This window comes from Ceratotherium simum, chromosome 24 (assembly GCF_057802395.1).
Source record: "Ceratotherium simum simum isolate JZ-2026a chromosome 24, ASM5780239v1, whole genome shotgun sequence".
In the NCBI taxonomy this organism is placed as follows: domain Eukaryota; kingdom Metazoa; phylum Chordata; class Mammalia; order Perissodactyla; family Rhinocerotidae; genus Ceratotherium; species Ceratotherium simum.
In genome coordinates this window covers 37,606,572-37,633,428 of record NC_141923.1, presented here as the reverse complement: position 1 = coordinate 37,633,428, position 26,857 = coordinate 37,606,572, and the positions used below count along the sequence as shown (strand labels likewise).

The 26,857-nt window shown below is 44.8% G+C and overlaps 1 protein-coding gene across 5 annotated transcripts; it reads right to left on the bottom strand.

The window, feature by feature from the left end:
- Nucleotides 1-7: 7 nt before the first annotated feature.
- On the bottom strand, nucleotides 8-23,873 carry MAX (MYC associated transcriptional regulator X). 5 transcript variants are annotated; one of them, XM_087448361.1, is made up of 6 exons: nucleotides 23,633-23,873; nucleotides 22,882-22,908; nucleotides 15,304-15,411; nucleotides 8,075-8,188; nucleotides 2,755-2,878; nucleotides 8-1,510 (listed from the first exon to the last, which is right to left on the bottom strand). In XM_087448361.1, the coding sequence occupies exons 1-6, from the start codon at nucleotides 23,666-23,668 to the stop codon at nucleotides 1,323-1,325; spliced, it is 597 nt and encodes a 198-aa protein (XP_087304487.1). In that variant the 5' UTR covers nucleotides 23,669-23,873; the 3' UTR covers nucleotides 8-1,322. The 5 variants fall into 5 exon arrangements, with proteins under 5 accessions (XP_087304487.1, XP_087304488.1, XP_004426303.1 ...); XM_087448362.1 differs by lacking the exon at nucleotides 22,882-22,908 and having other exon boundaries at nucleotides 23,633-23,871; XM_004426246.3 differs by lacking the exon at nucleotides 8,075-8,188 and having other exon boundaries at nucleotides 23,633-23,865.
- Nucleotides 23,874-26,857: the final 2,984 nt, after the last annotated feature.

Here is a 26,857-nt window from a genome sequence, read left to right as displayed (position 1 = left end):
CACCAAGAAGGATAAAATAAGTTTTTATTTATAGTCTTATAGTAAAGGGGGAAGCCTTAACTTGCAAGACAATTCTTCAGCAGTATGTACAACATACTTTTTATTTCCATGGAATGGAATCAAACACGGACTGAGACTACAGAGTATACACTAGAAATCAGCAAATGCCGGGAACGGAGTAGGAAAAAGACAAAGAAATGAGGCCTAAACATACAAAACCCTTCACTGGGATCTGCTGACTGCAGCCAGCACCAGGGCTGAATCACACAATGGGGGCACAGTCGGTAAGGGAGCGGGGCGGGCGGGGAAGGGGCCGCACGGGGGTGCGGGTTTAGTACCAGGTAAATCGCTCTTGGTATTTACATACAAAATCAGTTGGCTCTATTTCTTAGAAATACACACGGAAAGAAAGGAAGATTTGATCATTACTTGATGAATCTGTCGCTTTGCAATACCGACATCATCAGAAATAGGGACAATTCACTCAGATTCAAATTTCAGTAGCAGGAAATAAATATCAAAACATCATCACTGGCCCTCGATACAAAACCTCTACCCGACCCGATCCTCCCTCCTTGTCCCACCCCACCACCCCTGGTGGCTACCACTTCAATGCTGCCGTCCCCCCACATCCCACTCGAGTGTCACGCGGCCTTCCCTAAGGCTGGCTGACAGAAGCAGGAGTGAAGCAGGCCAAAGGCTCTGTGCTGCAAATCTGTCCCCACTGCCTTTTATACCACAAACTTCTTCACGGATCTGGTCTTTCAAAAAGAGCGATAATTAGCTTTTTAGACTTAAAAAAAAAAAATCCTTAAAAAGAAGGAAGGGTAATTCTGATCACTCCAAACTAGTCATCTTCTCCAAGTAGAGCAGTCCACAGATTCACAAAGTCTATGAGACAGAGGTGAGGGTGGCCCGGGAGGAGAGGCCTGGGAGGGGCAGGAGTCCTCCGAGCATGTGCCCGGCAGGGCTGGAGGAGCTGGTGGGCGGTCAGGACACCGTGTGCTCAGAGGTCCGGCCGGCCGTCTGTCCTCCAGAGAAAAAGCTGCCAAGTTGGGGTGTTTTGGTTTAAAAATTCCTGGTGGGGACAGGGAATTCCTGAAGGGAAATGTTAAAAAAAAAAAAAAAAAAAATGTGGAAATGGGGAAGGAGAACGAGAGCTGTTGTCCAAGAGCTTCTACGTAAAAATAAGATAAAAAAAAAAGAGAGAGAGAAAAAAATAAAGTCTCTTAAATGGTTCTGAGGGTTCTAAGATGAACTGAAAGGAGGATGAGACGACGGAGGAGACAGACAGTTTTTATTGCTGGCCTGCCCCGCGGAGCTTAGCTGGCCTCCATCCGGACCTTCTTCCTGCTTTGGGGTTCTTCAGGCTCCGACTCCGAGCTGGAGTCCGAGCCCCCATCGAAGGCAGAGATGGTGCTGCCCTTGGCGTTGGTGTAGAGGCTGTTCTCTGAGGGGGAGTAGTTGGTCTGCAGTTGGGCACTCGACCTCGCCTTCTCCAGTGCACGGACTGAAAGGCAACCAAGCGAGCGGGTTATGGCCTTCTGAAGACTAGGGGAGTGACCGAGTCTCAGCTCAGAGTCCAGCCTGTTCTTCCGAAGGGCTTGCTGGCCCCCGGGGCTCAGAAGTAACTCCCTTCTGGTGGCTGTTCCACCCACATACTTTATTTCCCTCTTCCTTCCCCAGGCAGACCTGGGGGCCCAGTAGACATGGCCAGCCACTCTGCAATGCCACCCAACCCTAAAGAGAAGGCTTGTGATGTCACCGTCCTGCCATGGAAGCCCAGTGTAGAGACAGGAACATGAGCTCCCCGTGGGACCCAGCAGTGCAATGACAGAGGAGAAGGTGGCCCAGCAATGCCAGGCTCCACAAGGGTGTGAAGGCCACACAACAGCACCAAAGAATGATATAAGATGTATCAGCCAAAGAAATGTTTTGGCTTAGCTCTCACGTACAAGATCCACTTGGAAAGACAAGCTGGACACTCGGAAGCAAGTCACCAATACACACAGAATACCTGGGCCTTCTGACACACAGCCCCTACATGCAGGCTACTCGGCCCAGTAACCAACCCGCTGCCGCCTCCCGCTGCCCATCCCTCGGTTCAGCTCATCTTGAGCCTGGAAGGTCAACCCATTCATTTTATTTTATTTTATTTTATTGGAGGTGTACTAGCCCAGGTGGTTACTTGCATTTCCTTTTACTTGCATCTTCCATGAGGGAGGAAGAGAAGTGAATTCCCCAGGAACAAAGAACTTGATCAGCTCTCGCTTTCCCCTGTGGTTGTAGGAAAAGGCGGGTGTGAGCATTGGAGAACAGCATGGGCCTGGCCCATAGGCTGCCCTGATTGGACTACCGTTGACAAGAGGGAGGGCTCACTGTCCCTGAACACCTGGAGTTTCTGGTACTTACACAGCACACTCCAATCCAAGGACCTCAAAGCTCTTTTGAGACACCTGATGCCAGGTGTGACCCCTACCACAGGCAGAGCACCTGAGCCCCAAGAAGGGGAGAGATCAGGTCAGAAAAAAGCCTCCAGATGTCCAACCCCTAGACTCCACTGTTCCCTCACTGGCGGCACAAGTCCTTCCTCAGGATGGCTCTAACACTCAACTACTCAGGCCCAAAAGGCAGGGCACAGCTGCTTACGAGCACACACTCCGTAACTGGTTCTGACTCTGTAGGCCCAGGTGCGAAGCCCTGACCTGGCTGGAGCACAGCAGGGCCAGCTGCCCCACGAGCTCGGGTGCTCACCTTGCTGCTCCAGAAGAGCATTCTGCCGCTTGAGGTCATCAATATCTTGCTGGTGTGTGTGGTTTTTCCTTCGCATATACTGGATATACTCTGTGGCTTTGTCTAGGATTTGGGCCCGGGATGCCTGTTGCAATATGAGAAAAAGCAAAGGGGATAAAATAAAGACCTAGTCCAAGCAGTGAGGAAACCATGCCTTTCTGCAGCAGCAGCAAGGGGAATGGAAGCAGGAGGGTGAGGCGGGACGAGGCTGAGGAAACAGAGTAATTGCTATGGAGAGCCTTCTTTGTGCTGGTCAAGCCACCAAGGGCTTTACACAGCTTACTTCACCAGCACTCTCTGAGAGAGGAAGCTCCACTAGGAACCCGAGGCTGAGAGTTCCATGATTTATTCAAAATCACCAGCTAGACAGCAGTGGAGCCTGGATTCAAACTCGGGTCCGTCTGACTCCTGAACTTGTACTCCTCCCACCCCTTTTTGGTTCTTTAGGTTGCTTTCAAGTCTTCAGCCTGGCTATGTCTGAAAACGTTAACTGAGAGCTTAGGCCACTCACTCTCTGCTGGGACCTGACTACAGGGAGCTGGTCCAGAAAGATGAGAGTAAGATCTTGGTTGGAGCAGGCTCAGGAAGGGAGTGGGGACAAAGTTTTTCATCAAGGTCCCACATTTCAGCCAAACCCGCCGACTGGTGTTAACTATTTCCAACAGAGCCATGCTGCTTTGTCACTATTTCAACCTTCCTGGCTGAAAAGACTATCGTGAAAGCTGTCAGAGCTTGATGTCAACACAGGAAGGGTATGAGATTGGGTCATTTCAGGAAGCAACCACACCTCTACCGTGGGTAGCCTTGGCACTGCCCCGGCAGAGGAACAAAGTTAATAAAATGGATGTCAGGTTACTCTGGAGGTCAAACTTGCCTCGAAGATTCCCTTCAGGCTGCAAACAAGGCCAGAATTACTCATGGCCAGGCAGCCAACCAGCCGAATTGGTAGAATGGTACAAAGCCAAGAGAAATGAAGCCCAAAGCAGGGTCGTCTAGTAGCTGAAGTGTGGCACTCATGTCACTGAGGCTCCTCAGCAATAGCAAAGCTTCTTACTCAGGGCAGGGCAGTACTCAACAATTCTGTATTACAACCCCAGAAGGTCCTAAACAGCCAGAACACAGCAAGTGGAAAAAGACAAAGAAAAAGCCACACTCAGGCCAGCAAAACTAAATCCACTTGTACTAAATCCTGACAATCTCAATTTACAGACCTCAGGCTGGGCTGGGTATCAAAGAGGTTTGCAAGGCCTGGGTCCTCACAATTACTAGAATTTCTAGGCTTTCCTCTTATAGCACCCTTAAGGTAATTTCCTCAAAAGGAAATTGTTTGTATTCAACCATTTTTATCTGGTGTGAATTATGTGAAAGGTACTGAGCAGACACTGTGGGGAAACAAAATGTATTAGTCATGGCTTCTTTTGCCCAGAAGCTAACTTACTATCTAGTCGAGGAGATAAATATATCTATACACAGACAAATCACAGGGCAGTACTGACAAGTGTAACTTGAGTAGTACAGATTAGAAAGGCCACAGGAAAGATGGCTTCTGGCTGGGGCGATTACCTACTGTGTGGCAGGCAGTGGCCTTGGCTCTGCACATACAATACACACACACACACACACACACACACACACACACACACACACGCTGCCATCTGAAATAGTGAGCCCTGGGTTAGAGGGAGGTGAAATTCGTGGGAAAGGGTCCCTGTGGGCCGGGAGAATAGCAAAGGCAAGGCCATGAGGGTGGGGACAGAGCCAAGTGTATTTCTTTAGTTGAGTGAGTCAGCTTATAAAGGAAGAATGAGAGTACTTAGCAATGGGGGCTTGCAACTCTGGTTGCAAGGCCACTTCAGACACCATTTCCAATTCTGCCAGAGGGACTTATTAGGGTCTAATTATTAGTGATAAAATGAAAAAAAAAAAAGGCACATAATTAGAAGGGACTAATTAGAATACCCTACCTCTCTGGACGCTAGAGATGGGATTAAAAATAAAGTACTGCAGAACAGGTGGCAGAGTGGTGAGGAAGAGTTTACGAATCCAGGAGGCAGGTGCATTCTAGGCTCTGTCATTAACAGGCTCTGTGACTGCAGACACAGTATTTCTCTCCATGGCTATTCCTTATCTGACTAGAAATTCTCAGACCCCACCCAGCCCTCCAAATTTTATGAACACCGTCACTGATCTAATTGCTATGTACTTTACATCCCAGTTGTTCTTTAAATTTGCCTATTTTTTCAACTAACAGTTCCCAGAAAGCAACATTAGCTCTTATTTGACTACTCATTTGCATCTGAGACAAGGGAAAAAAAGAAAAATCTCTGAAAGGCAGCATTTGCAAATGTTTGGTGATAACGTTCAATGAATGACCAGACTGAGCAGCAGCCTGCGTGCTACCAGTTTCTCCTTCACATATTGACACATGAAACCACGAAGTGAAAGTGAGCAGTAAGCATAGCACAACATACCAAAGAGGGAAAAAGATCCTGTGAGTGATGGAAGTTTCCATTACAGGGCAGTTTTCAGATGAAAAAAAATTCATGGATACTTAGAACACGGAGTGCCTTGGGAACAAGAGGTCCCCAAAGGCTAGATTGCTATAAACCCAGCATGAGGCCCAGAGAACGCTAAGCACACCCCTCCTCCATCCGCCGCCAAAAGCAGAAGCATCCCAGGCAACTCTAGGGGCCCCTGACCCCTTAGCAAGTCCAAAAGAATGGTTCAATTAACTTTATTTTGCCCTTCCCAAGGTACTCAAAGAAGTAAAATCTAACAAGAAAATATTTAAAGCACAAAATACAGAATTCCCCAAAACTTACATGTGCATCTAGTCCAGGGGAGAAAAAGAAAAAGGGTAAAGCTAGAAAATGTTAGACTCATCTAAAATCCTCTCCTCCCAGCTTTCCAAACCATACCAGATCATGTGATCAGCCACAGGGTTAAGGTGTGGGCAGGTCCTTCCTTCCCTTGATGAGTTTATATTATGTGAACAGTAAACACGAAGCCAGCAAGAACCCTGGGCTTTATGGCATGGACCCTGGAACGGCCCTGGGCTTTCAGTTTCTGTTTTCTGAAATGTGCTCAGTTGACTGAGTCAGCAGTCTTTGAGTGAGTGTGACTGAGCAGAGAGAACTTGGTAAGTCAATGTGTCCATAGACTGACTATTACCTTTGGGTACCCAGTAAGGACCTGAGTTAATTTTTTTTCCCTGCTAGTTTTTGCAATCAGAAGGCACTAATTCTGATTGTGACTTTTCAAGCAGAAAGACCTCCCTTCAGTGGTTTGGACATAGCCCCGAGACAGGACAGACTGTGGCTGAGGGGACTGAAGAGGCACTGGGTGTCCTACAAAGCAGTGTGAATTGATGCGAAGTGGCTCCTCAGGCCTCCCTTTCACCTCTGGGAGCCATGCAAAAGAACACTGGACAGCCTTGCCAGATCTTGTTCCAAAGCCATGGTTGCACAGAGCAGAACAAATGATGATGAAGAGAATCGCAGCAGCTAACACTGACTATTTACCAAATGCCAGGAATCCTCACACAACCTTCTGCTCTATTATTTCCCCTATTTTATAAATGAGGAAACTGAGGCACAGAGCTGTTACTTGCCTAATGCTAGATAACTAGTAGGCAGTGTAGTCAGGATTTGAACCCAGGCCTCCAAGACACCCATATTTTGGGAACACAGAGGAGGTTGTGAACTAATAAAAAAGAGCAACAGAATTGCAGGGACAGTGCTGTCATGCAGGGCGAGTTTGAGCAGGAGGAGGAGGACTATGCAAGAGTCACCTGATCCGTCTACAAGGACATCAACGAAGCCCCTGGTGAGGGTGGTTTCCTTAGAGAAGTGAGAGGTTAGGCAAATCATCTCTGCACAGGTAATGGGTGCAGGAGTGAGCTGAAGCAAAGATGAAGACTAGTTTTTACAATTAGCAAGAAACGGAAAAACAAAACAAATGGAGCTTGTAATAATAGCAGCACTGAAGGAAGACTGTTTTTCTTTTAAAAGACAGGTGAAAACTGAACAGGCTTCTAGCAGAGAAGCAAACAGAGAGGAAAGGCCTAAAGATGCAAGATGGCTTGAGAGAACTGAGTAACCTGGCCTGGGAGAGCGGAGATGCCAGGTCCCCACAGCACTGCTGGCTTCATTACCTAAGAAGGGTAAAACCAAAACGGACAGTGGAGAAGACCCGGTGTGGCAGCAGGCTCCTGCCCTCCTCCTGTTCATGCTGTCCGCATCCCTGCCCGCAGCAGCACAGAGACACAGGAAAGGGTCAACCCAGCCTCCAGAGGCACCCACTTGAACAGAACTCAGCTTGGGAACACAGTGCACCCTCCTTATGTTATGGCAAGAATCGACTACATATTTCACGAAAGGCTTCAAACCTAAGAGCCTGATTCTAATTAATACCTTTTTAAGGCCCCAATGATTCTTAAAGTGGTTAACACTGATGCTCAGGATGACGTCCAAGGTTACTCAACCTCGTTTAAGGGAGTGGTTCTCAAAATTTTTCATATAAGGCAAGAGTTCACACATTTCTGGAGTGGTTAATTTTATTATGGTAACCTGGATTTGTGTAAAAATCCAAGTTGTTTTAGAGAGCAGAGGGAGAGGTAAGGAAGAGAACAGTAGTACTAGACTGCTACCATTAGGATCACCACTGCCCTTCCCTAGGGGCCTAACACTGACTTGAGAAACAATGATCTTAGCTGCATTTATCACTTTTCCTCCTCATTCTCAAAATCAGACCCCACCGGGCTGATATTACAGCTGCCTTGTTCCCCCCAAGAACCAAAATGCCATATCCTGGGAAAGGAAAAAAGAACTACTGCCTGACTCACCAACCAACATCTGTTTTATTTTGTACTAGTCATTTTAAAGAAAATAAAACCATTATTTTCTGAAGCCTGCATATGCTTTCACACATATTAAGGTAAAGGGAAACTAGGGCAAAGCCAGTGTACATCTGCATCTGAATAAGCCATCTTCCGAAAACAAAAATTAAAAAATTTGCACAATAAATCTGGGTCTGCAGTAAACTAGTTCGTTCCAAAATGGAACCATCCTCAATGTCAACAAGGGAGGCTGGAAGGCTTCGGGTGAGAGCCAGCACAACCACGTGGCCCCTCAAAGGCCTCCTGCTGCCAGGCCGTCCTCAGCCTAAAGGACAGTCTTGTCGATTACTAGGGGAAGGCAGAGCCAGCGTGCCCTTTAAGGGGCTTAGTTAAAGCCAGGAGTCAGACATTTGTTTAAGGGTCAACACAAATCATGTTTCAAACCTTGTATTCTTTTTCCTTGTCCCCTTGGTAGTTTGAAATGAAGGTGTGACACTTCCCCATCAAACTCTGACCATGACGGACAGGAGCACACAGTTCCCCGAAGAGGAAATACAACTAGTAAATAAACACGTGGAAAAGGATTTACTCTCACAGGTAATGAACAAAATACAAAATTAACTACTACCTTTTGCCTACTAAATTAGTCACCCCCTCGGAAAAAAAAGACTAGTCTTTAGAATTTGCTTGAAAAAGTAAGAAATGAAAGAAAGAAGACATGAAAACAATCCTGGAAAGCATTTTGGCAACACACAGCAAAAAAGACAGATGTTCTTACCCCTAGACCCAGCAATCCAACTTCTGGAATCTATTCTATGGAAACAGCCACATACACCAAGATGGTCATCTCTACATTATTTATAAAATTAAAAAACTGGAAGCAACTTAAATCGCCAACAGAAACAGAAACATGCCTAATGACTAAATACGAACATGCCATCACTTAAGAAAAAAGCATGTTATGTGAAAACAGCAAGCTATAACATTTTACCCATGTAAAGCATGCATATGAAGAGACCAGAATGGAATACACAGATTGATAATACCATCATTTCTTTGTTTCTTAGACTCTAACAATAAACCCACAGATTTAATACCAGCAGCTTTTTGGGGGAGAAAAAAGGAAGCAAGTTTCTTTTGACATCCACCTTAAGGCACCCAATTTCAGTCATATTAAAATGCGGTGTGGGGTGGGGAAGAGTACTGTTTATCTTTGAACTGCACTGTCCAATACAATAGCTACTAGCAACAGGCAGCTATTAAGCCCTTGAAATGTGACTAGTCTGAACTGAGATGTGCTCGTAAGTAAAAAATACACATCAGATTGTTTTTTTGAGGAAGATTAGCCTTGAGCTAACATCTGTCGCCAATCATCCTCTTTTTGCTGAGGAAGATTGGCTCTGGGCTAACATCCATGCCCATCCTCCTCTACTTTATATGGGACACCGCCACAGCATGGCTTGATATGCGGTGCGTAGGCCCGCGCCTGGGATCCGAAACTGCTAACTGGGCCATCGAAGCAGAGTGCACAAACTTAACTGCTACGCCACCGGGTCGGCCCCTCACATTGGATTTTTAAGATAGTGCAAGAAAATAACATAAAATATCTCATTAGTAATTTTTAATATATTGATTACATATTGAGGTCATACTTATTTTTGCATATTAGGTTATATAAAATATATTACTAAAATTAATTTCACCTGTTATTTTACTTTATTACCTTGTCAACTAGAAAATTTAATCGTATTTAAATTATATTTAAAATGTATTTGTAGCCCACATTAAACTTCTATCAGTCAGTGCTTGTCTTAGAATCTTAGAATAAAGGAAAGGTTGTAGTTGTGTTAGAGGAAGAGGGGGCTGTTTTTTCTTCTTCCTATTTTTCTAAAGTTTTTGCAACTTTGCTAGAGGAAAAAAAGAAAAAGAAATGCTAAAGGGAAGGCCTAGTAACCAATCCCTATCCCTCCAAATGTCAAGTGCAATAGTATCAGGCAGTCTCCTGCTCCCTCATCCTCTCCCCAGGAGTGAGCCTCCCCGACCGGGCACTGTGGAGACTCTCAGAAGGATGAACAAGGCTTCTGCCCTCAAAGAGCGCACCCTTTAGTTAGGTAATAAGATCGTCACAGGAAGAAGGCAGACACAGAAGAGGCCCCACAAAGGGCCACAGGGGTTAAAGGGAGAGTGATAGCACAGGGTTCTCAGGGTGGTGAAGTATTCGATATGGGTCTTGAAGGCAGGCGGTGGACACTGACTGGCAGGGGAGGCCCAGGCGGGGAGAAACACATGAAGGCACACAAGCAGGAAAGAGGGCACAGGCTGCGGAGCCCTTGTGAGTGGGTCTCTTCACTGTGAAACCCCGATAACACTTGGGAGGTGAGGCTGGAGTTGGACCTTGAGGAAAGGAAAGAACTCAGATAAACTGAGAATGACGTTCCTGGGGAAACAGAGGAAGGTGTACACCCCTCCACAATAAGGGTAGGAGGAGAAAAAGCAGGAGGGCAAGTTGGGTACCTTATTTAGAGAACACAGAATGCCAGCCCTTACCCTGATGAGCACTGAAAGGCCCTTGGAGGTTTTTGGCAGCACATAAATACAGTTTACAAAGAACTGGATAAATCAATACATTTACAGTTGCTGAGCCCAGAGCTTAAGGGAGACTTGGGTAACTACAGACAACAATTTAAGATGTAGAAAATTTAAGAAGAAAATAATTGCTCAAGTTGGAATCTGGCCAGGTAATAAGCTTAATGAGTAATGAGGTGAAATAGGTAGCGCTGTGGTTTACATTTCATTTAAAAGATAATCCCTCCAGCAGCCCAGACATGATGTAGAAGGAGTGCTGCTGAGTGAACCGCCTGCCTTAAAAGGCGTCCACCAAAATGAGCCTCTCCCAGTGTAATGTGACCAGGGTGGACAGGGGGCTGTCTTCCTTCAGTTAATAAACCTACTGTGTGCCAGGTACTGAAGGAAGAAATATGACCAAATTATGTTTTCCCTGCCTTCATGGTACTTATTATGGTGCGGTGCGGTGCGGGGGATGGGCAGAGAGTCATCAAGTAACCACACCAATATATGTACAATTAAAACTGGGCTAAGTGCCCTGGTCACAGTGCCAAGTAGGTTTAACAGGGAGACTGACCTTCAGCCATAAGAAGTGTTACATTCCCTGCTATTCAATGTCAACATCTACCTGTTAAGGAAACCAGGCTTTAATGGAGATGAAATACAGTAGCTCAGTGTTTTAACCTCTGATTTGATGCTCCGCATGTTATCTTATTATTGTTAATTGTTAGGTGTAATCCTCTCTCCCAACAAGAGAGTAAGACCCTCAAGAGTAGACACCATCTATTATACCTTTTAAACCTCCACCACACTCACACGGGTCTTAATTAAACAGGTGAGCACAACCATGTTGGCTGTTGCTGTTTTCTTTAAAGGGCTGAGCAAGCGTGCTGTTTCCTCTGACGCTCTGACCCCACAGCTACATCCTGGGAACCTACCACGTGCCAGGGTCTGTGACAGGAGCTGACAGAGGCACTGCCCTCATGTTCTCCCCCAAAATGAAGGAATTCTAAACTTAATGCTGACTAGAAGAAACCCTGTTTTTATTTTCATTTTAGGTTATATTCTCTCTTTTTAACACAGCTCCATCCAGAAAGGAGAAATCCGAGCACAACTGCCTGAGAGAGCAATTAAAAGTCTGATAAACAGACATTTAAGAAGAGACTTAGAAGATGAGAAATGTCTATAAACCACTGTATAGCTACAAATGGCAATGTTGAAACAGAACCTTCTATCACTAAAGTCAACCATGCTAAGGAGACAGTGTGATTGGATATAATCCCTCTGGTTCAGGTGGTGGGGCCAACCTATGGGGGGAGGGCAGAATTATATCCCCATTAAGGCAAACTGATGGGTTGGCCACCAGGTCTTGCTCCCCACATAAACAGAGTGAGCTAATGCCAGCAAGCCACTGGGCAACACTCTCTAGTAGCCAACCTAGGATCCTTAAAGAATAGTTCTGTTCAAGAAAAGTAATGTCTTCCTATAAAAGATGGGGCCACAGTTGTTTCCTGCTCTTACTCCCTTACTCTGGTTGACGGGCTAATGGTTCTTTTTCCAACCCATCTCTCTTAGTGGGCTCCATGTCCAGCTAAAAAACTATAAGGGAAACAAAAGACTCCAACAACAGAGTTCAAGAGTCCACCTGCAAACACTGGGACCTATGGCAAAACCCAAATGGACTGCCAACTATAATGGTCTATTTCACAGAGCAGCTATGTGGCCTCAGAAAAATTCATAAACTTTAAATGATCCTCAACTCTGTGCACGTCAGTGTTACCTACATATGCCACCTTAGGGGAGAGTATTTTAGTAGTAGCCATGGTATGACATACTGCCAAGATTATTGGCTCTATCCAGGGGAAGCTCTCAATATAAAGACAACATATAAGTATTTAAGCAAGAGTTCTTTAAAATATCCTTTGATTGTCTACCCCTATGGTGTGGTAGAAAGACAGAACTTGGCAACTGGCAGTCCTGGGTCCTAGTCCCTGGCCAGCTGTAGACTGGGATCATGATCTTGAGCCTGTCTCCTCTTCTCTGACATAGTAATGATGGTAGGAGTGGTAGCAACAGTAACTGTCCAATTACAGTACATAGTATAATACTCACCTCATAGAATTGCTGTGCAGATTTAATTTTACATTGCAATACAGATGTTAGTTATTACTGATTTTTTTATTTAAGCAAAAGGTGACCATTCTTTATGTTTACTTTAGAACTAGAGGAAACAAAGGATAGATAGAGTTTGGGTCTCACATTTAAAGCTATTTTTTTAATACAAGTATCCCCCATTCTTGGTTAGGATCCAATTCAATCAGTATTAGTTTCTCTTTAAAAAACAAAAGGCTTAAGACACGTATGACAGATAATCCAAATACTGAGTGAGAAGTCACCTGGAACACAAAGATGCTCAAATCAAAGGAGACTGGAGACCTTTCCTTCAAGAATCTGATCTAACCCCTCAAAACTCACAGGGTAAAATTCATGATTATTTACATAATGTTACAACCTTAATTACTGCAATCCCAATCAAGAATTAGCCAATTTCCCTTGGTTCAAATACCACATTTTAAAAAATTGCAACATTGAGTGAGAACTCGGAAGTCTGAGAGACTGAAGTCTTCTGCTAGACTCCTGCAGCACCTGTGAAACGGTGCTGGCAGACAAGGAGGACCCGGAGAGCATGGAATTTAGAGGGGAAGGGGTTAGGGTTCAACCAGAGCCAGCAGCCATTTCCTTTATTCATGCTAAAATGAATTACTTGGATTCTAACACAGGACAGGACTCTGAAATCAGAAAGGCACCTGCTGGTCAATTCCCACACTGGGGCTCTGTTGACCGGCTCTACGAAACCTGCCCATCCACCACTCCTCTCCCCCAGTCTCGCTACTTCTCTGACCTCATCTCCTGTCACTGTCCCTTCACTTATTCCACTCCAGCCACTCTGGCCTCTGTTCTCCTTGGCGGGCCCAGGAACGCTCCCCGGTTCCTGCCTCTGGGCTGCTACACTCACCTTCCCTCTGCCTGGAATGCAGACACACATTCTTTCCTTCACTTCCTTCACATCTCTGCTCAAATGCTGCCTGCCAGGGAGTTTTCTTATTTGCCCTAATGAAAACTGCAGCCCTTCCTCCCCTGTTTAATTTTCTCCACAGCACTTCTCTGACATACTACACATATTTTTAATTATTAGTTTATTTTCTATCTTTTCCTCACCAGAATAAGAGCTTCTGCTTCTGTTTTGTTCACTGCTGTATTCCCAGTACCTAGAACAGTGCCTGGCATGTAGCAAACCCTCAATAAATATTTGTTGAATGGAGTGAGTGAATAAATGAATGGGTCACAATGAATGAGCAACTATTCAGTTTGTAAGGCTACCAAATTCAAACCGTCAACTTGCTTGAAGAGAGAGGACGACAGGATTTAGGGGGATGTGATTTTAAGGGCTTACAGGAGAAAGTTACAGCAATGTAAAATAGGCAGGATAAGGTAAAAGGTATAGCTGAGCTCCTATGACCCACCTCTCCCAAAGTGTTCTCAAACTTAGGAATGCCTAAGAATCCCCTGACTGCTTGTTATAAATACATATCCCCAGGCCTGCCTCCAGAAAGGGGGATTCAGTCATGATTCTGATGTGGGTGGTCCACAGACCACCTCTGGGAAACAACGCCTCAGCGCCACTCCTGGAGAGGAGACTTAGGAGAAGGTGGCTCCTGTCATTCAGTTCACCACTGTAATGGAGATCAGGGCACAGGAATAAGCACTGACTGTCAACAGTTCAGACAAGCACAAGAGATAATCCTTTGCACGTGTGTACTTTGACTAAAAGGGTGAGTCTCTCTCCCCATCGTAAAGATTTCCTGTGGTACTCAGACAGTGTTGTGTCTAGGAATGTTGTTATTCTAGGTAAGTATCTTGATCCAAGGCCATTAAACCAAGTCCACACTAAGTAGGCTTAACTCATGGCAAATTCTGGTTTTGCAATACTAGGTATTCACATGGCCTATTTTGTTTTTTTCATAAAGGTCAGACCTACCCCATGCTTCAGTGACACAGAAAGCCACACCTCAGATAAGGTATAAAGTACATGACTTACCAGAGCAGCAGTATAAACAAAAAGAAACCACAATGGTTCCACATTTGATTCTGGATAACCAAACCAACACAGGACCCTCATCACAAAGCTCAATCAGGAGAGCTATTCAAAGCACAGCTGAGAGCAATGCTTTTTCTTAAAATGGCTGCTGCTTTAAACACTGGATCATTGAACCAAAAAAAGAGGTCCTCTTCCATGCCACTTATACCACTGAATTGCTGCAGGAAGCAACCAGCTACATTCTGTGTCAAGGATGGAACTAACTGTGCAAACAGATGTTTTCTCCAAATTCCAAGGAGTGACCCTAACCCATAGGCTTTTTACTCAAAGCTTCCAACTCGGTTTTTCGAATGTAGAAACAGCTGGTGCCTACCTCTCCAGGGAAAACATTAGTTTTTGGAAGGCCACCAGTAGGGCAGGGAAGAAGGGAGCACAGCAGTTATTTTTTCCTTCCATTTCATAGGAACATGTCTCTTTACTGACATCTTTTGTCTCATAGTTTAAAATGCTCTTTACGAGCTTCTGAAATAACAGCCATTGGGACCAGGAGATCATTGGTGTCCAGGCTGGTTCACATACGTTCCTGGGAAGTTTCTTTTAAACTAAGTACTAACTTTGAACCACATAAAAGAAATTCTCATGGAGGTCTAGGGAATCACTGACCTCAAGAATCCTTAGTGTTTTCCCAAAATACCATGGGCTTCTCTCTATACTATAATGTACAGTTCTAATAATTTCTGAATGAGTAATTTATTACAAATAATACTAATTTTAAAAGATAATTCCTACTGATGTCTTACAAGCAGCTCCATTCCACCTGACACTGTTTGCTAAGGATAAACTAGAGCAGGTAAGGTGTGTGAGGCTCCCCCAAAGAATCAAAGATTAAGGAAACCATGTCACCTGAACAGCCCTGACTCTAGTTCCTTCCAGATAGGTAAGTGCCCTGCTAAGACCCATAGCAAGTTCCAAGTTGGTGGTGGCCATTCAGCTTTCTTAATCAACTCACCTTCTCTCCCTGGAGGGAGGGGACCGAGTCCCGCAGACTGTGAAAGCTGTCTTTGATGTGGTCCCTGCGTTTTCGTTCCAGTGCATTATGATGAGCCCGTTTGTCAGCCTAGAAAAACGGGAGAAAGAGCACATCAGCAATGCCACTCCTTCTGCTTGGAACAGGTGGGTGGGGTACAGCCTGGAAGTATATGCTGTCAGCGCTGTCCCTGGCGATTGCACGGGGAAGGATTTGTCGAGGTGGGCAGTTAGGAGTCTCCAAAGTTAGGCTCTGCTAAAGGAGGAGAAAGGGGTGAGCAAGGCTTGCGACAGGAACATCCAAAGTAGCTCGATGCATCCAGCTCATGCATAAGTAAAATAAAAGTTATTCATGGGGACAAAGTGTGACTCTCCTGCAACATTAGTCTTCCCCTGCAACTTCCTCATGTGACAGAACAACTGCCAGTCCTTGGTTGCGAGGTGACCAGGGTTTTCCCTGGGGCCCTTCCTAAGACGTGATCACCCCCACTGTAAGAGATCCCCCACAGTGGCTGCCCAGGGAAGGAGTCAGGTCACTGGTGCAGTGCTTCTTTCCATGTGAAACCCATCACCATGAGTCTGTTCTGGTCCCTAGCTTGCTATAAGGTACCAGTTTAAGACCTTCTCATCAAATCATACAAGAGAAACCAGAATCTCTAGAAAACCGAGAGGCATGAATCCGAGATCATAACAGCTGACACTGACACCAACTACATTCTGAGTTCCTGTTTTTTAAGGCGGATCCAAGGTGCTATCCTGCCAAGGCCTTCCCCTCACACAGGCTGTGCCAGAAAGGCAGTTCTTAAGACGGCAATCTTCTAACACTCACATGCTCTGAATAAATTTCCTTGGGCACCTGTGGCAGGTCACATTTATTTCGCAGTATCTAAATACCCACGGACCAAAAAGTCTTTATCCTGCCCTGCTCAGAGTCACAAAGAACAATCAGCTGGAGAGGGACGAAGACTGCCAACAAATAAGGAATGGCAAAATACCCTAGCTTCAGGCAGAGAGAGAGCTGCAGCGGGTCCCCGTTAAAGGGGCACTCCCTCCAAATGGAACACAGATGCGTACTCAACCTACAGCAAGAACACCACCACATCTACACTTTGGGAATTATGAAAAATAATATACTCTGAGAATTTACCCCAAATACACAAGGTTGCACTGAGCTAACCTAAAGACCAAGTCTCTATATGGGAAGTTCAGGTAGCTTTAATCCACCTGGACAGAGCACCAGGAATTTTAAAAATAAATAACTTGGCTTAGCATAAGAATGCCTGAAATGAATCCTCGCACTAGATGAGATGTACAGACAAAAATCTATAACAGGAGTAGCGGGGTGAAAGGACCTGAAATTCTGTTATCTAATCCCAAGTCTGAGTTATTACAGAGGAAGAGGAGGCTGGGAGCAGCTGTGATAATTTTAGTCACTTCCTGGTCTCTCAAGCACAATACCTTACCTACAGCTCTGCTAAATCGGATACATGGTTCCCATCATGGCCATGGTTCCCCATAGCACACATTCATTCTCAGGGCACACGCCTGGAGCGCTTTTAAAGCTCTCTGAATCTTGTTAACTCTGAATTCACTGTAAAATGAGTGTTTGCTGAACTCTAGTGATATGTGAAATTTATGGGGAAACTGAAGGAATGATCAAGTTTAGAACACCAGATAACCTGAGGCTAGAGGTAGGTTTGCTGTGTCATACAACATTAGAGCAAGAAAACAGCAGAGGCCTTCCAACAGCAGGATGAGATAGCTTGAAGGAATTAAACATATTTAAGGACCTAGTCCTTTTCTAGCTTACTGTTCCCTCTAGTCATATACACAGGTAAGTTGGGCTGGGTTCTAACCTGGATTACATCTAAACAGCTTAGAAGGCTGAGATGGCATTTGGCATCTATCTGCCTCTCCTGTGTTTGCTACACACTCCCTAAAATGGTTTATTTACATGCAAATTAATCATCCAGCTTTGGTCTCCCGCAGCAGCCCAAGATACTCCTGTCTACTAAATCACCCTGATTCCTGGCCCTCCTCCCAGCTTAAGAGCTGTGCACAGAAGCAGTGACACCAGAGTTACCCACAATCCCTCCTGTTGATACAAATAAAATTCTAATTGTCTGTTTTCTTTCTGGGAGAGCCCTGCAAATCTCAAACAACTAGAATCAAGTTGGACTTGATTTCACTCGGGCCTGCTCTAGAGGGGTGGAGCTAAGGATAATCTAACACCAAAACCATCCCCACAATGCACTACCCCCTTCCCATTCACTGAGCCCTGAAAGGACTCAAATGGACAAGTCTTTCGGTTAGAAGACTGCAAGTGAACTTGGCTGTGGACCATCAGCAGAAATCTTGGCTTCTCATCTGGGGAGCCAGCCAAGTTTGAGAAGTTGGCTCAACAAGGAAAGGCAGCAGCCCACTGCCTGGTAGAAAGCCTGGCTGGGGACTGTTGTTCTCAAAGTAGCGGATGGAATTTCTGTGGTGTTTCCAGGCCCAATTTAACTAGCAGAAGAGTGGAATCTTAAACCAATCCATGCTGCCGTGTCCATCCCCAAGGTGCCAAACTTAACCAGAGTCAATTTTAAAGCACTCAGAGACAATGGCAACGATGTATTTTTCTCCTCCCTAAGCCTCATTTGAAAGAGAAAGTTAAAAATATGCAGAACATGCCTAATTCCAGGCAACTCTGAACTAAACAATACCTCTAGTGGCTTGAAAGAGCGTATGAAAAACCTTTACACAACGCTGAGAATTCTGTTTGGGAAACACTTCCAAACCACAGATCCACCCAGCCCAAGAACACTGCTGCTCCCTGCACACCCCTTCATCCAAATGGAGGGCCAGGGGCCAGGCTTATCATTGCTTTGTTAACTGTCTCCACTTGCTGGCAACCCTTTTTGAAAGGGCTAAGATTTCAGAGTTGAGAACGAAAAACTGGGTGAAGACTCCCAGTGTAAGGCATCTGAGATCCTCCCACAAACTCAAAACTAGCGGGGAAAAAAAAACAAGGGAAAGGACCAAACAATTGTGTGTCTTGAACAAATAAAGATCAACTCAGATGAGCCAGCTTTCTCTCGCCTATACTGAGAAAGATGTTTGATAACGAAAACAGTGGTACCGAACAAATTCTAGGAGACAACAGAGGTATTCTTGGGCTGTAAAACAGGCCCCCAGATACCTCCCCCTATACATCCTATATGAGGAGTGGCTGGATGCTGCCGCTCTTCAAGTACACTGAATATGTTGTTTCTGCCAGAAAATCCTTCTTCCAGGGCATCCCAGGCTAACAGAAATACTAAAGGGCTGTGTGATCCTGAAGAGTGGCCCACAGATGCTCAACAGGAACTGCAGCCCCAAATCGCTTCCAGCTTTGACATCTCTGCCAAGATTTTTATTCAGCCTCTCAGTTTTATTTCCACCAAACTTTCCATACTGGCAGCCAGAAGAAAAATCTTCACCTACAATTTGCCCATCTCTGACACTAATAACAAGCATGTGCATCTTAAGTGTTGTTAAATGTTGAAAACAAACATGATTTCGTTAACCAAGAAGCTGCTAAACTAGCAGGAGCTCATTCAAGCTAAGGAGATCTGTTCAAAATTGAGGAGAACTTCTTTCAATTATTTCCTTCCAACTTATTGCAGAGAATGCATCTTCATTCAAGGCATTACATCAGTCAGCAGCCTTATTTCCTGCAAGCTCTAGGTAGGCAAACAGCATGGGGAAACAAATGCTCCATTACTCAAGGATGCACAAGGGTCTCCAAAACAATGCCATTTCTTGCGGGCTACCTGATACCTAACCCCATCTATAAGGGGAATCTTCTCAATTCCAGTAAAGAAAATCTTCAGCATATAGGGAATTAGAGTTGCCTACTACACATTTACTGCCTTTAAGAAATTTAAAGGTTGCACTTTAGAGAGAAGATAGTGTTGCTTATGATGATTAATAAGCTATTCTTATTAAACACTAACACTGGAAATACACAGCCTCAAAATTCTCATCAGAAAAGATCTATTTATCACTTCTGATAGATGAGAAGCGAACAGAATAATAAAACTGAATTTCTAAGCAACCCGAAAATTGCAACATGAAATAACGGACAGCTAGGAAGAGAAACTCACTAAGGTCTTGATAGGAAGATATAAATCTCAACTTTCCAACACCTCTCCTGCTTGAAGCCAACTGCCTGGTATACATCTCTAACATCTAACAAATGTATGTGCTTTTGAGGGTTTTTTTTTTAATCAATTTGATGCCTAAAAGAACTTTGGAACATCATTATCTAAATATGCCATCACACTATAGCCATTTAAGAGAGTAAGAATGCCTTGGTCAGTAAGAATGCCAGGAAATTTTAATTAAAAACCAAGTTAGATTCCTTGATCAATTATTTCACCACTACTGGCATCTTGAAAAAAGACTTTTAAATGTAAGAACACCCTTTACTGTAACAAACAGGCATATTTAGGAACCAAACCTGGCATCTCTGCATTACTGTCAATACTTCAAGCAGACAAAGTATACTCATCATGCAGCACTTCTGCCACGCAACTAATTCCAGGTAAAACAGAGAGCAGTCTGAGTAAATTCCAACCTCAAAAGCAACCAAGCTCATTCCCTTCTGAATACACTGCAATTCCTAAAGAAGCAAAGAGCTCTGAGAAGTTAAAAATATTTCATACCAGAAAGGTCCAGAAGTGGACTTGCACAAATCTGTTTTTAAACCCTCTAACAAGTATACTGTAACTGCAACACATTCAGCTGACATGAAGGATAAGAAGCTGAAAAAGGCCTTGGGTTTTCTGACCAAGACACTAACCCTTCACTTCTTGTATACTTTCATTCTTTTCAAAAGGAATTTCCCAAACAGAAATCAAACAAAAGGATCACTTCGCATGAAATATACCTGTCCCAGAAAATTATCTTTAAAATGCAATCTTTTCCCTCCAAAACATAATAAAAATAAGATAACTTGGTGGAATTCTGAGATGTACTGAATTTAGTAATAAAAACATTGTTTGGGGTTACTTCCTTTAACAAAGCTTATTGGTTCCTGGAGAAGCTGTTTTCCGTTTGCACTGAGGCAACAGAAAAAAATATTTGTCAAATCAGTTTCACTTTCTGTTATAGTTAGCCTCACTCCCTAACTCTGTTCTTGTTAAGTATCCCACATTTCTCATGTAGTAAGGCCATACCTATTGTAGTGACATTATAAAATATGAATGAGTGTTTCTTTTTATATTAGGACCCACAGAACCTTTTCCAAATAACTGTTTAAAAGTTCTTCCATAGTCCTAAATATTTGGTTGTTCACAGTCCACATCTTTTTCTGAACTAAGGCAAAGCTTAAGAATAGTTCCCCCCCAAATTTTAAAAAATATATTTATTATCTGTACTAAACGTCAGGAAGTAAACAGATATATTTACAGAGGAAAAAAAAAAAGAAATCCTTTTTATTCTACATGTTCACGATAATTGTTTGATATACTATAAAATTTTTCTATAACACATTTGCTGCTTCTCTCCATGCTGCTGTGATCATCTTGTGCCAGATAATATTTACAAGTCTCAGCAAGTAGACGTCAAATTAAAAACAAAGGATCAAACCCACTCTCTTTGCCCACCCCCAAAATCAAAGGGAAAAATCCTAGGCACCTTAACACCAAACTAAAAATATCTATACAAAACAATGAGATTAGCATCCTAGGAGAGTGTGAACATTTTAATAATTTAATAAAGCAATTTACATCAACACCCATGCAGATGGCTATTTTGAGAAGCAGAAAGCTTTCAAGTACCGTAAACCAAAATTTCACAAAGAAAACTTTTCTCTCACTGGAAAGCCAAGGTAATTCCAATTCAAATGATTCTGCAACAGAAGTCTAACCAATCCCTATCCTCCAACCCTGATCAAGCCCTGGGGCAGATTTTATAACTAGAAACTTGGAGGAAAAAAATGTTTTAAATAGACTGAGTCCCAAACATGAAACTCTATGTTCACATTATTAAGGATAACAGTAACTGAAAAAAAGGAATTGAATTTTCAAATACATGTCTAAACTAAATATAAGTATCTGATGATATTTCAAGGAGAAATAAAACAAAATATTTTTAGTGACTACTACCCAGGGGTAATTTTTAAGACCCCTGGAACAAATGGATCCTTGGATTTTATGGAAATATCAGCTCTCAATAAATAAAATCTTTCTTAATGCCTCTCTGCTTGGACAACCTGCAGAATCTTCGCTTGCTCTAATGAAGAGCAGGTACAAGTAAGAGGGCTTGTTTTTACCCTGTGGTAATTAAATTCTTAGACTAGAGGTATCAACGTGGCATCCTGCAAATTCTAACAGGCCCCTAAGCAACCTGATTATCCCACACATCATTTAAAAAATCAAAAATATAACATAAAAATCTGGATTTCTAATCTTTCTTTAAAAACAGGAAGATCTGGCAACACTGAGCCCTCACTCCCACATAACAACAACCCCTTGGAGTTCAGTGGTTGACTTTTTAGAAAAGGCATGTGCTCTCCAGTACCCTAGTCCTCACCTCTGCCCTCTACTTGATTCCTGACTATCTCGCTGCCTGGGCCCCCCACAGGCCCTGGAATTTTTGACCCCCATTCTATATACTTCATACTGTTCCCATCTGTCAAATATCAGACACTCTGATATACTTATTTCTCTTCCTCTCTCTGATTCTGATTTTGCGTCTATTCTTTTTTTCTTTCTCTAATCTATTCACGGAACACCCACAGTACTGTCGCAGACTCCAAAGACATGAGATTAGTGTCTATCTAAAGCCATAGAACCATCTACTGAGAACATTAATACTAAAACCCTGAGAAATGACTGATAACACTGTATGGTCTCAACCATCACCTTTTAGCAAACTTATCTCCGCAATGCCACTTTCCTTCAACAATTCTTCTATTTTCTTTATACTTCTTCAACTCAAATATAGTCAGACCACAATAAGCTGTATGCAACACTTTCATACTCAACCTCTGGCTCCTCTACATTTCCAGTTTCTGTATTAGAACACCACCATGTTGTGCTAGATTCTATAGGTCTACAGCAGTCACATGATTTTTAGTTCAAGATAATTATTGCATGTGGCTTCAGCTTCTATGCAGATATACACAACTATGCAGATAGTTTAGAACCTACTTGTTCCAAAGTAAATCTTCTGACCACTTTGCCCTGAAATACAATACTACAATTTACTTTAATTTTATTTCTCATTTCCTACGTATACAGTGACAGCTAGATCCCCCATCGGAAAACTACGGAACGATTCATTTCTTTGCATACAGCTCCTCTCCCTCACCTCCAGTCACTGGAACTTATCACCTGAGAATCTAGAATTATGAGATTTGCAAACCCGCTCCCCCCACCTAGAACCCCAAAACAAGGCCCCACCTCACCTTAGCGGTTAACAGGAGAGTTTACTACAATATTAAAAGTAATAGAACGATCTCTTTTTCTCTCTGACCCCAAAAAGGACTAGAACTGAACGGAAATGAAAATGAAATGGAGAGTAGGAGACGTACCGCAGATTGAAACCTCGGTTGCTCTTCCTGGAATAAGAGAGAAAAAAAAATAGAAAATATAGAAGTTATTTTTACACTTCACATTGAATAATAAGAAAGAAAATGCCGGCGGCGAAGGAAGCGGCGGGTGGGGAGTCAGCCCGGCCCCCCCTCCTTCCCTCCCCACCCCACGCCCCCATCCCCCCAGCGGGATCCGGTAGCAGGGCAGGGGGGTCCCGAGCGCCGCCCCTCCTTCCGGGATCCGACCCGGGCCGGAGGGGGTCCAAAGCAATGTCTTCTACCCTCAGACCCAGCTCCGGGCATCTGGGCACTCCCAACCCGTCTCCGCCCTCCCTCAGCCCCCAGAATCCGCGGGTCACGGGAGGAGGGGATCGCGGACTGAGGGAGCAGGTCCTGAGCGCCGTCCCTTTCCCCAACATCCGGACAATGGGATCTCGGGCGCACCCCGTCCCTGTCCCCCGGATCTTGGGCGGGATAGGGTGGGAGCGGGAGGCCGCAGCACCCTCCTCCACGGGGGGAACTGGGGGTCCCAGAGGCCGCGTGTCCCCTCCCCACCTCCAGTCCCAGAAGGCCGCTGCGGCCAGGAGCCCGGAGAGGAGCGAGCCGGGAGCGCGACTGAGACGGTCCCGGTGCGGGGAAGGGGAAGGAGGCGGCGGCTGCCCGACCCCCTCCTGCCGTCGCCCGTCTGAGAGCCCCGGCCGCTGTCCCCGCCTGACAACCCGCACGGGAAGGAAGAAGCCCCAGGACTCACGTCGCTCTCCACCTCGATGTCATCGTTATCGCTCATTTCCTACGGCCCAGGGAGCGGCCACTGCAGCGACGGCGGGGAAGGGGGGGTGGAGGGGAGGGGGAAGTCACCGACAACAACAAGCCGAGTCCCCCCACACACACACTCACTCACTCACTCGCTCTCTCACTCACTCACTCACTCACACACACACACAACACGGGCGAGAACCACCTCCTCACTGCAGCACCGGATCAACGGCGGCACGCACGCCCGGTCGGCCCCCTCCACGTGACCGGGCTCGTCACGCTGGGGCTGCCGAGACTTGTAGTTCTTGTCCTGTTGACTGACGGCCCAGCTAACGCCAGAAAAACTACAAATCCCATAAGGAACTGCGGCCAGTCGACGCCAGCGGGGCTTGTTGACGGAGCCCAGAGCGCCTGCGTGTCCCGTGGAGGGGGGGATGGGGTGCGGAGAGAGAAGCGGCGCGGTGCCTGCTGGGAGTTGTAGTCCTCAGACCGCGAGTTGTCAGGAGGCTTTCCTCCCGAGGCAGCAGAGGAGGCTGCTGGGAAGACAGGACACGTGGAGCGAGCTGGGGCTCCTGGAGCCGGGCACTGTTTGAGCGCTGTGGGCCGGGCCCAGGGGACAGGGTGGAGGCTCTGGAGGAATAGCCGGCTGCCTAAATAACGTTGCCTCTCTTTGCTGCGACTGGTTTTACTTTGTCTTCTTGATGCCTGAGTCTCTGTATTGCGCCTTGGGGCGTAACCCGCCAGCGGGGGCATCCCGCTGTGGAGGACAGTGGGGCGCGGCTCTGGATGCCCCCTGGGACCCTTGGGATCTGGCTGTAGGGAGGTGTCAATGTATTAACTGGTGTTACAGGACAGCCAGGATGACCGCCTCGCTGAGGGACCGCGGCCAGCCACGAGAATCTTGTATTCATTCATCGGGAGGGACCATCCTTGCTGCTCACGTGACGCTCGTAAATTCACAGACCTCCAACCCTTAACAATGGTTTACGTGGAAGTAAAAGCCTCTTCTGAGTTTGTGGTAGCCCAGGCAGTTTAGGGAGTGCCCCAGTTCGGAGTACCATAATTAAGAATTGCAAAAAATTTCCAAGTGGGATACTTGTGCAGCTTCCGATTCAGTTAAAATCATATTTAAATACTGTGGCATGAGGGTTGATCATATCCATTCCACCAATATTTATTGAACACCTAACATGTGCCAGCTTGGGGACGCTATAATGTATAAGACTGAAACAGTCCCTGCCTTCATGCGCTCACAGCTGTGTAAACAAAAATGAGACTGCCCTGCCACCGTGTTAAGAATGTACAAGTCCCACACACACAAAAAAACAATCACAAGACACTTTCAGACCTGACATAAACAAAGTAGCTGAACTAATCTTTTACATTTGGTCTCCAAAATGAATGAAATCTTGAGCTTTTCCTGTAAATTACTGATTCCCTAATGAAAACCATTTTGTCCCTGACTTCTGGATACAGAAATTTGGGGATATGTCACGACCTTTGTGACATATCTCCCCATGTGAGCATATCATCCGTGGTGAAGAGACAAATGTAAACATAGTAATCTTTCATTTACATTTTTTCCGTTAAATATCAGTTGTATTTTTTATCCACTCTTTGAAATCTGAAATCTACATGTCTTTGCAAGTAAACTTATCTTTTCTAAATGCTTTTGTCTCCTAGGCTTCTTTCACACTGAGTCAGGCAAACAGGTATAAGCAGACCATTATGTTATAAGAGCTGATGTACTCTATGGGAGACGGGGAAGGTAGCTCTTGGGTGAGTTAATTAGCTGGATGTTAGAAGTTAGGGCTAACACGAGTACAACAAACAATTATTGGGGGCTAGTTGTATGCAAATCACTGTAGGGCAACCTGGCTACAAGTTAAAATCACTCCAGGGCTTTTAAAAATTCTGATGCGCAGGCTGCACCCCAAACCAATTAAGTCAGAACCTCTGGGGGTGAGAACCAGGCAGCAGTATTTTTTTAAAGCTCTGCAGGCGATTCCAGTGTGCGTATAGATAGAGAACCATTGCTGCAGAGGATGCCAAGATAAATAAGATAGTCTTCCACTGAATCATCTACATTACAGGAGTGAGTTTTATGGTTTGTTAATGGTTATATTTCAGGGCCGGCCCCGTGGCTTAGCGGTTAAGTGCTCGCGCTCCACTACTGGTGGCCCAGGTTCGGATCCTGGGCATGCACCGACGCACCGCTTCTCCGGCCATGCTGAGGCTGCGTCCCACATACAGCAACTAGAAGGCTGTGCAACTACGACATACAACTATCTACTGGGGCTTTGGGGAAAACAAAAAAAGGAGGAGGATTGGCAATAGATGTTAGCTCAGAGCCAGTCTTCCTCAGCAAAAAGAGGAGGATTAGTATGGATGTTAGCTCAGGGCTGATCTTCCTCACACACACACACAAAAAGTTATATTTCAATAAAGTAGTTATAGAAACTAGGATAATCTTTTCACACCCAGAATCTAAAACCTGATGGGGGAGTAAATTATGAACACAAATAATTGCAATGAAGACAGACTATCTAAGTGTTAAATTAGCTATACAGGCAGTGAATGCTGTAAGAGCTCAGAGGAGGGAGAAATATTCCAGGTCTGAGGTGGGGTGGAGAGGTGTTGGTGATCAGGTGAGTCTGCTTAGGCTGTCAGTGCCATCAGGGCAAGGACTGAGTCTGCAGAGACTGGGTCAGATTTTGGTGACTATGAATCTCCAGTTGTTGGGCGGAGGCCTGGGCAAGCAGGCAGAGGTAGGAGGAAAGGCTTTCCAGGAAGAGAGACTGGAGATTTTAACACATTTGTTTTTAGTGATTGATAGAATATGAAGACCTGTCAATCCAGTAAAGAAATTTGACCTAAAAGACATAAAACAGTGCACTCAACAATTGTAGACTATGTTCTTTTCAAGCACTCATGGAACGTTTATGAAAACTGGCTGTGTTCTGAGCCATAAAGCAAATAACAACACATTTCAAAGGACTGTGATCTTAGAGAGCAAGTTCTTGGACCCAATGCAATAAAGTAGAAATAATAACTAAAAGATGATTAGAAAATCCTCATAAGTTTGGAACTTAAGAAACACTTTTAAGCAACCTAAATGGAGAGACTTTCATAAACAAGGCATATATTCAGGAAAGAACTAGACATATGAGAACAGAAATGTCTTCTAGTTTTTCTTTTTAGTACATTTCTTTTTTTTTTT

Coding starts and splice junctions, on each gene's coding strand:
- MAX (XM_087448361.1), bottom strand. CDS start 23,668: ATGAGCGATAACGATGACATCGAGGTGGAGAGCGAC. Junction 15,412..22,881: donor AACCGAGGTTTCAATCTGCG/GTACGTCTCCTA, acceptor CCGTTTTTCTAG/GCTGACAAACGGGCTCATCA. Junction 2,879..8,074: donor ACAAGGAAAAAGAATACAAG/GTTTGAAACATG, acceptor ATATTGCAACAG/GCATCCCGGGCCCAAATCCT.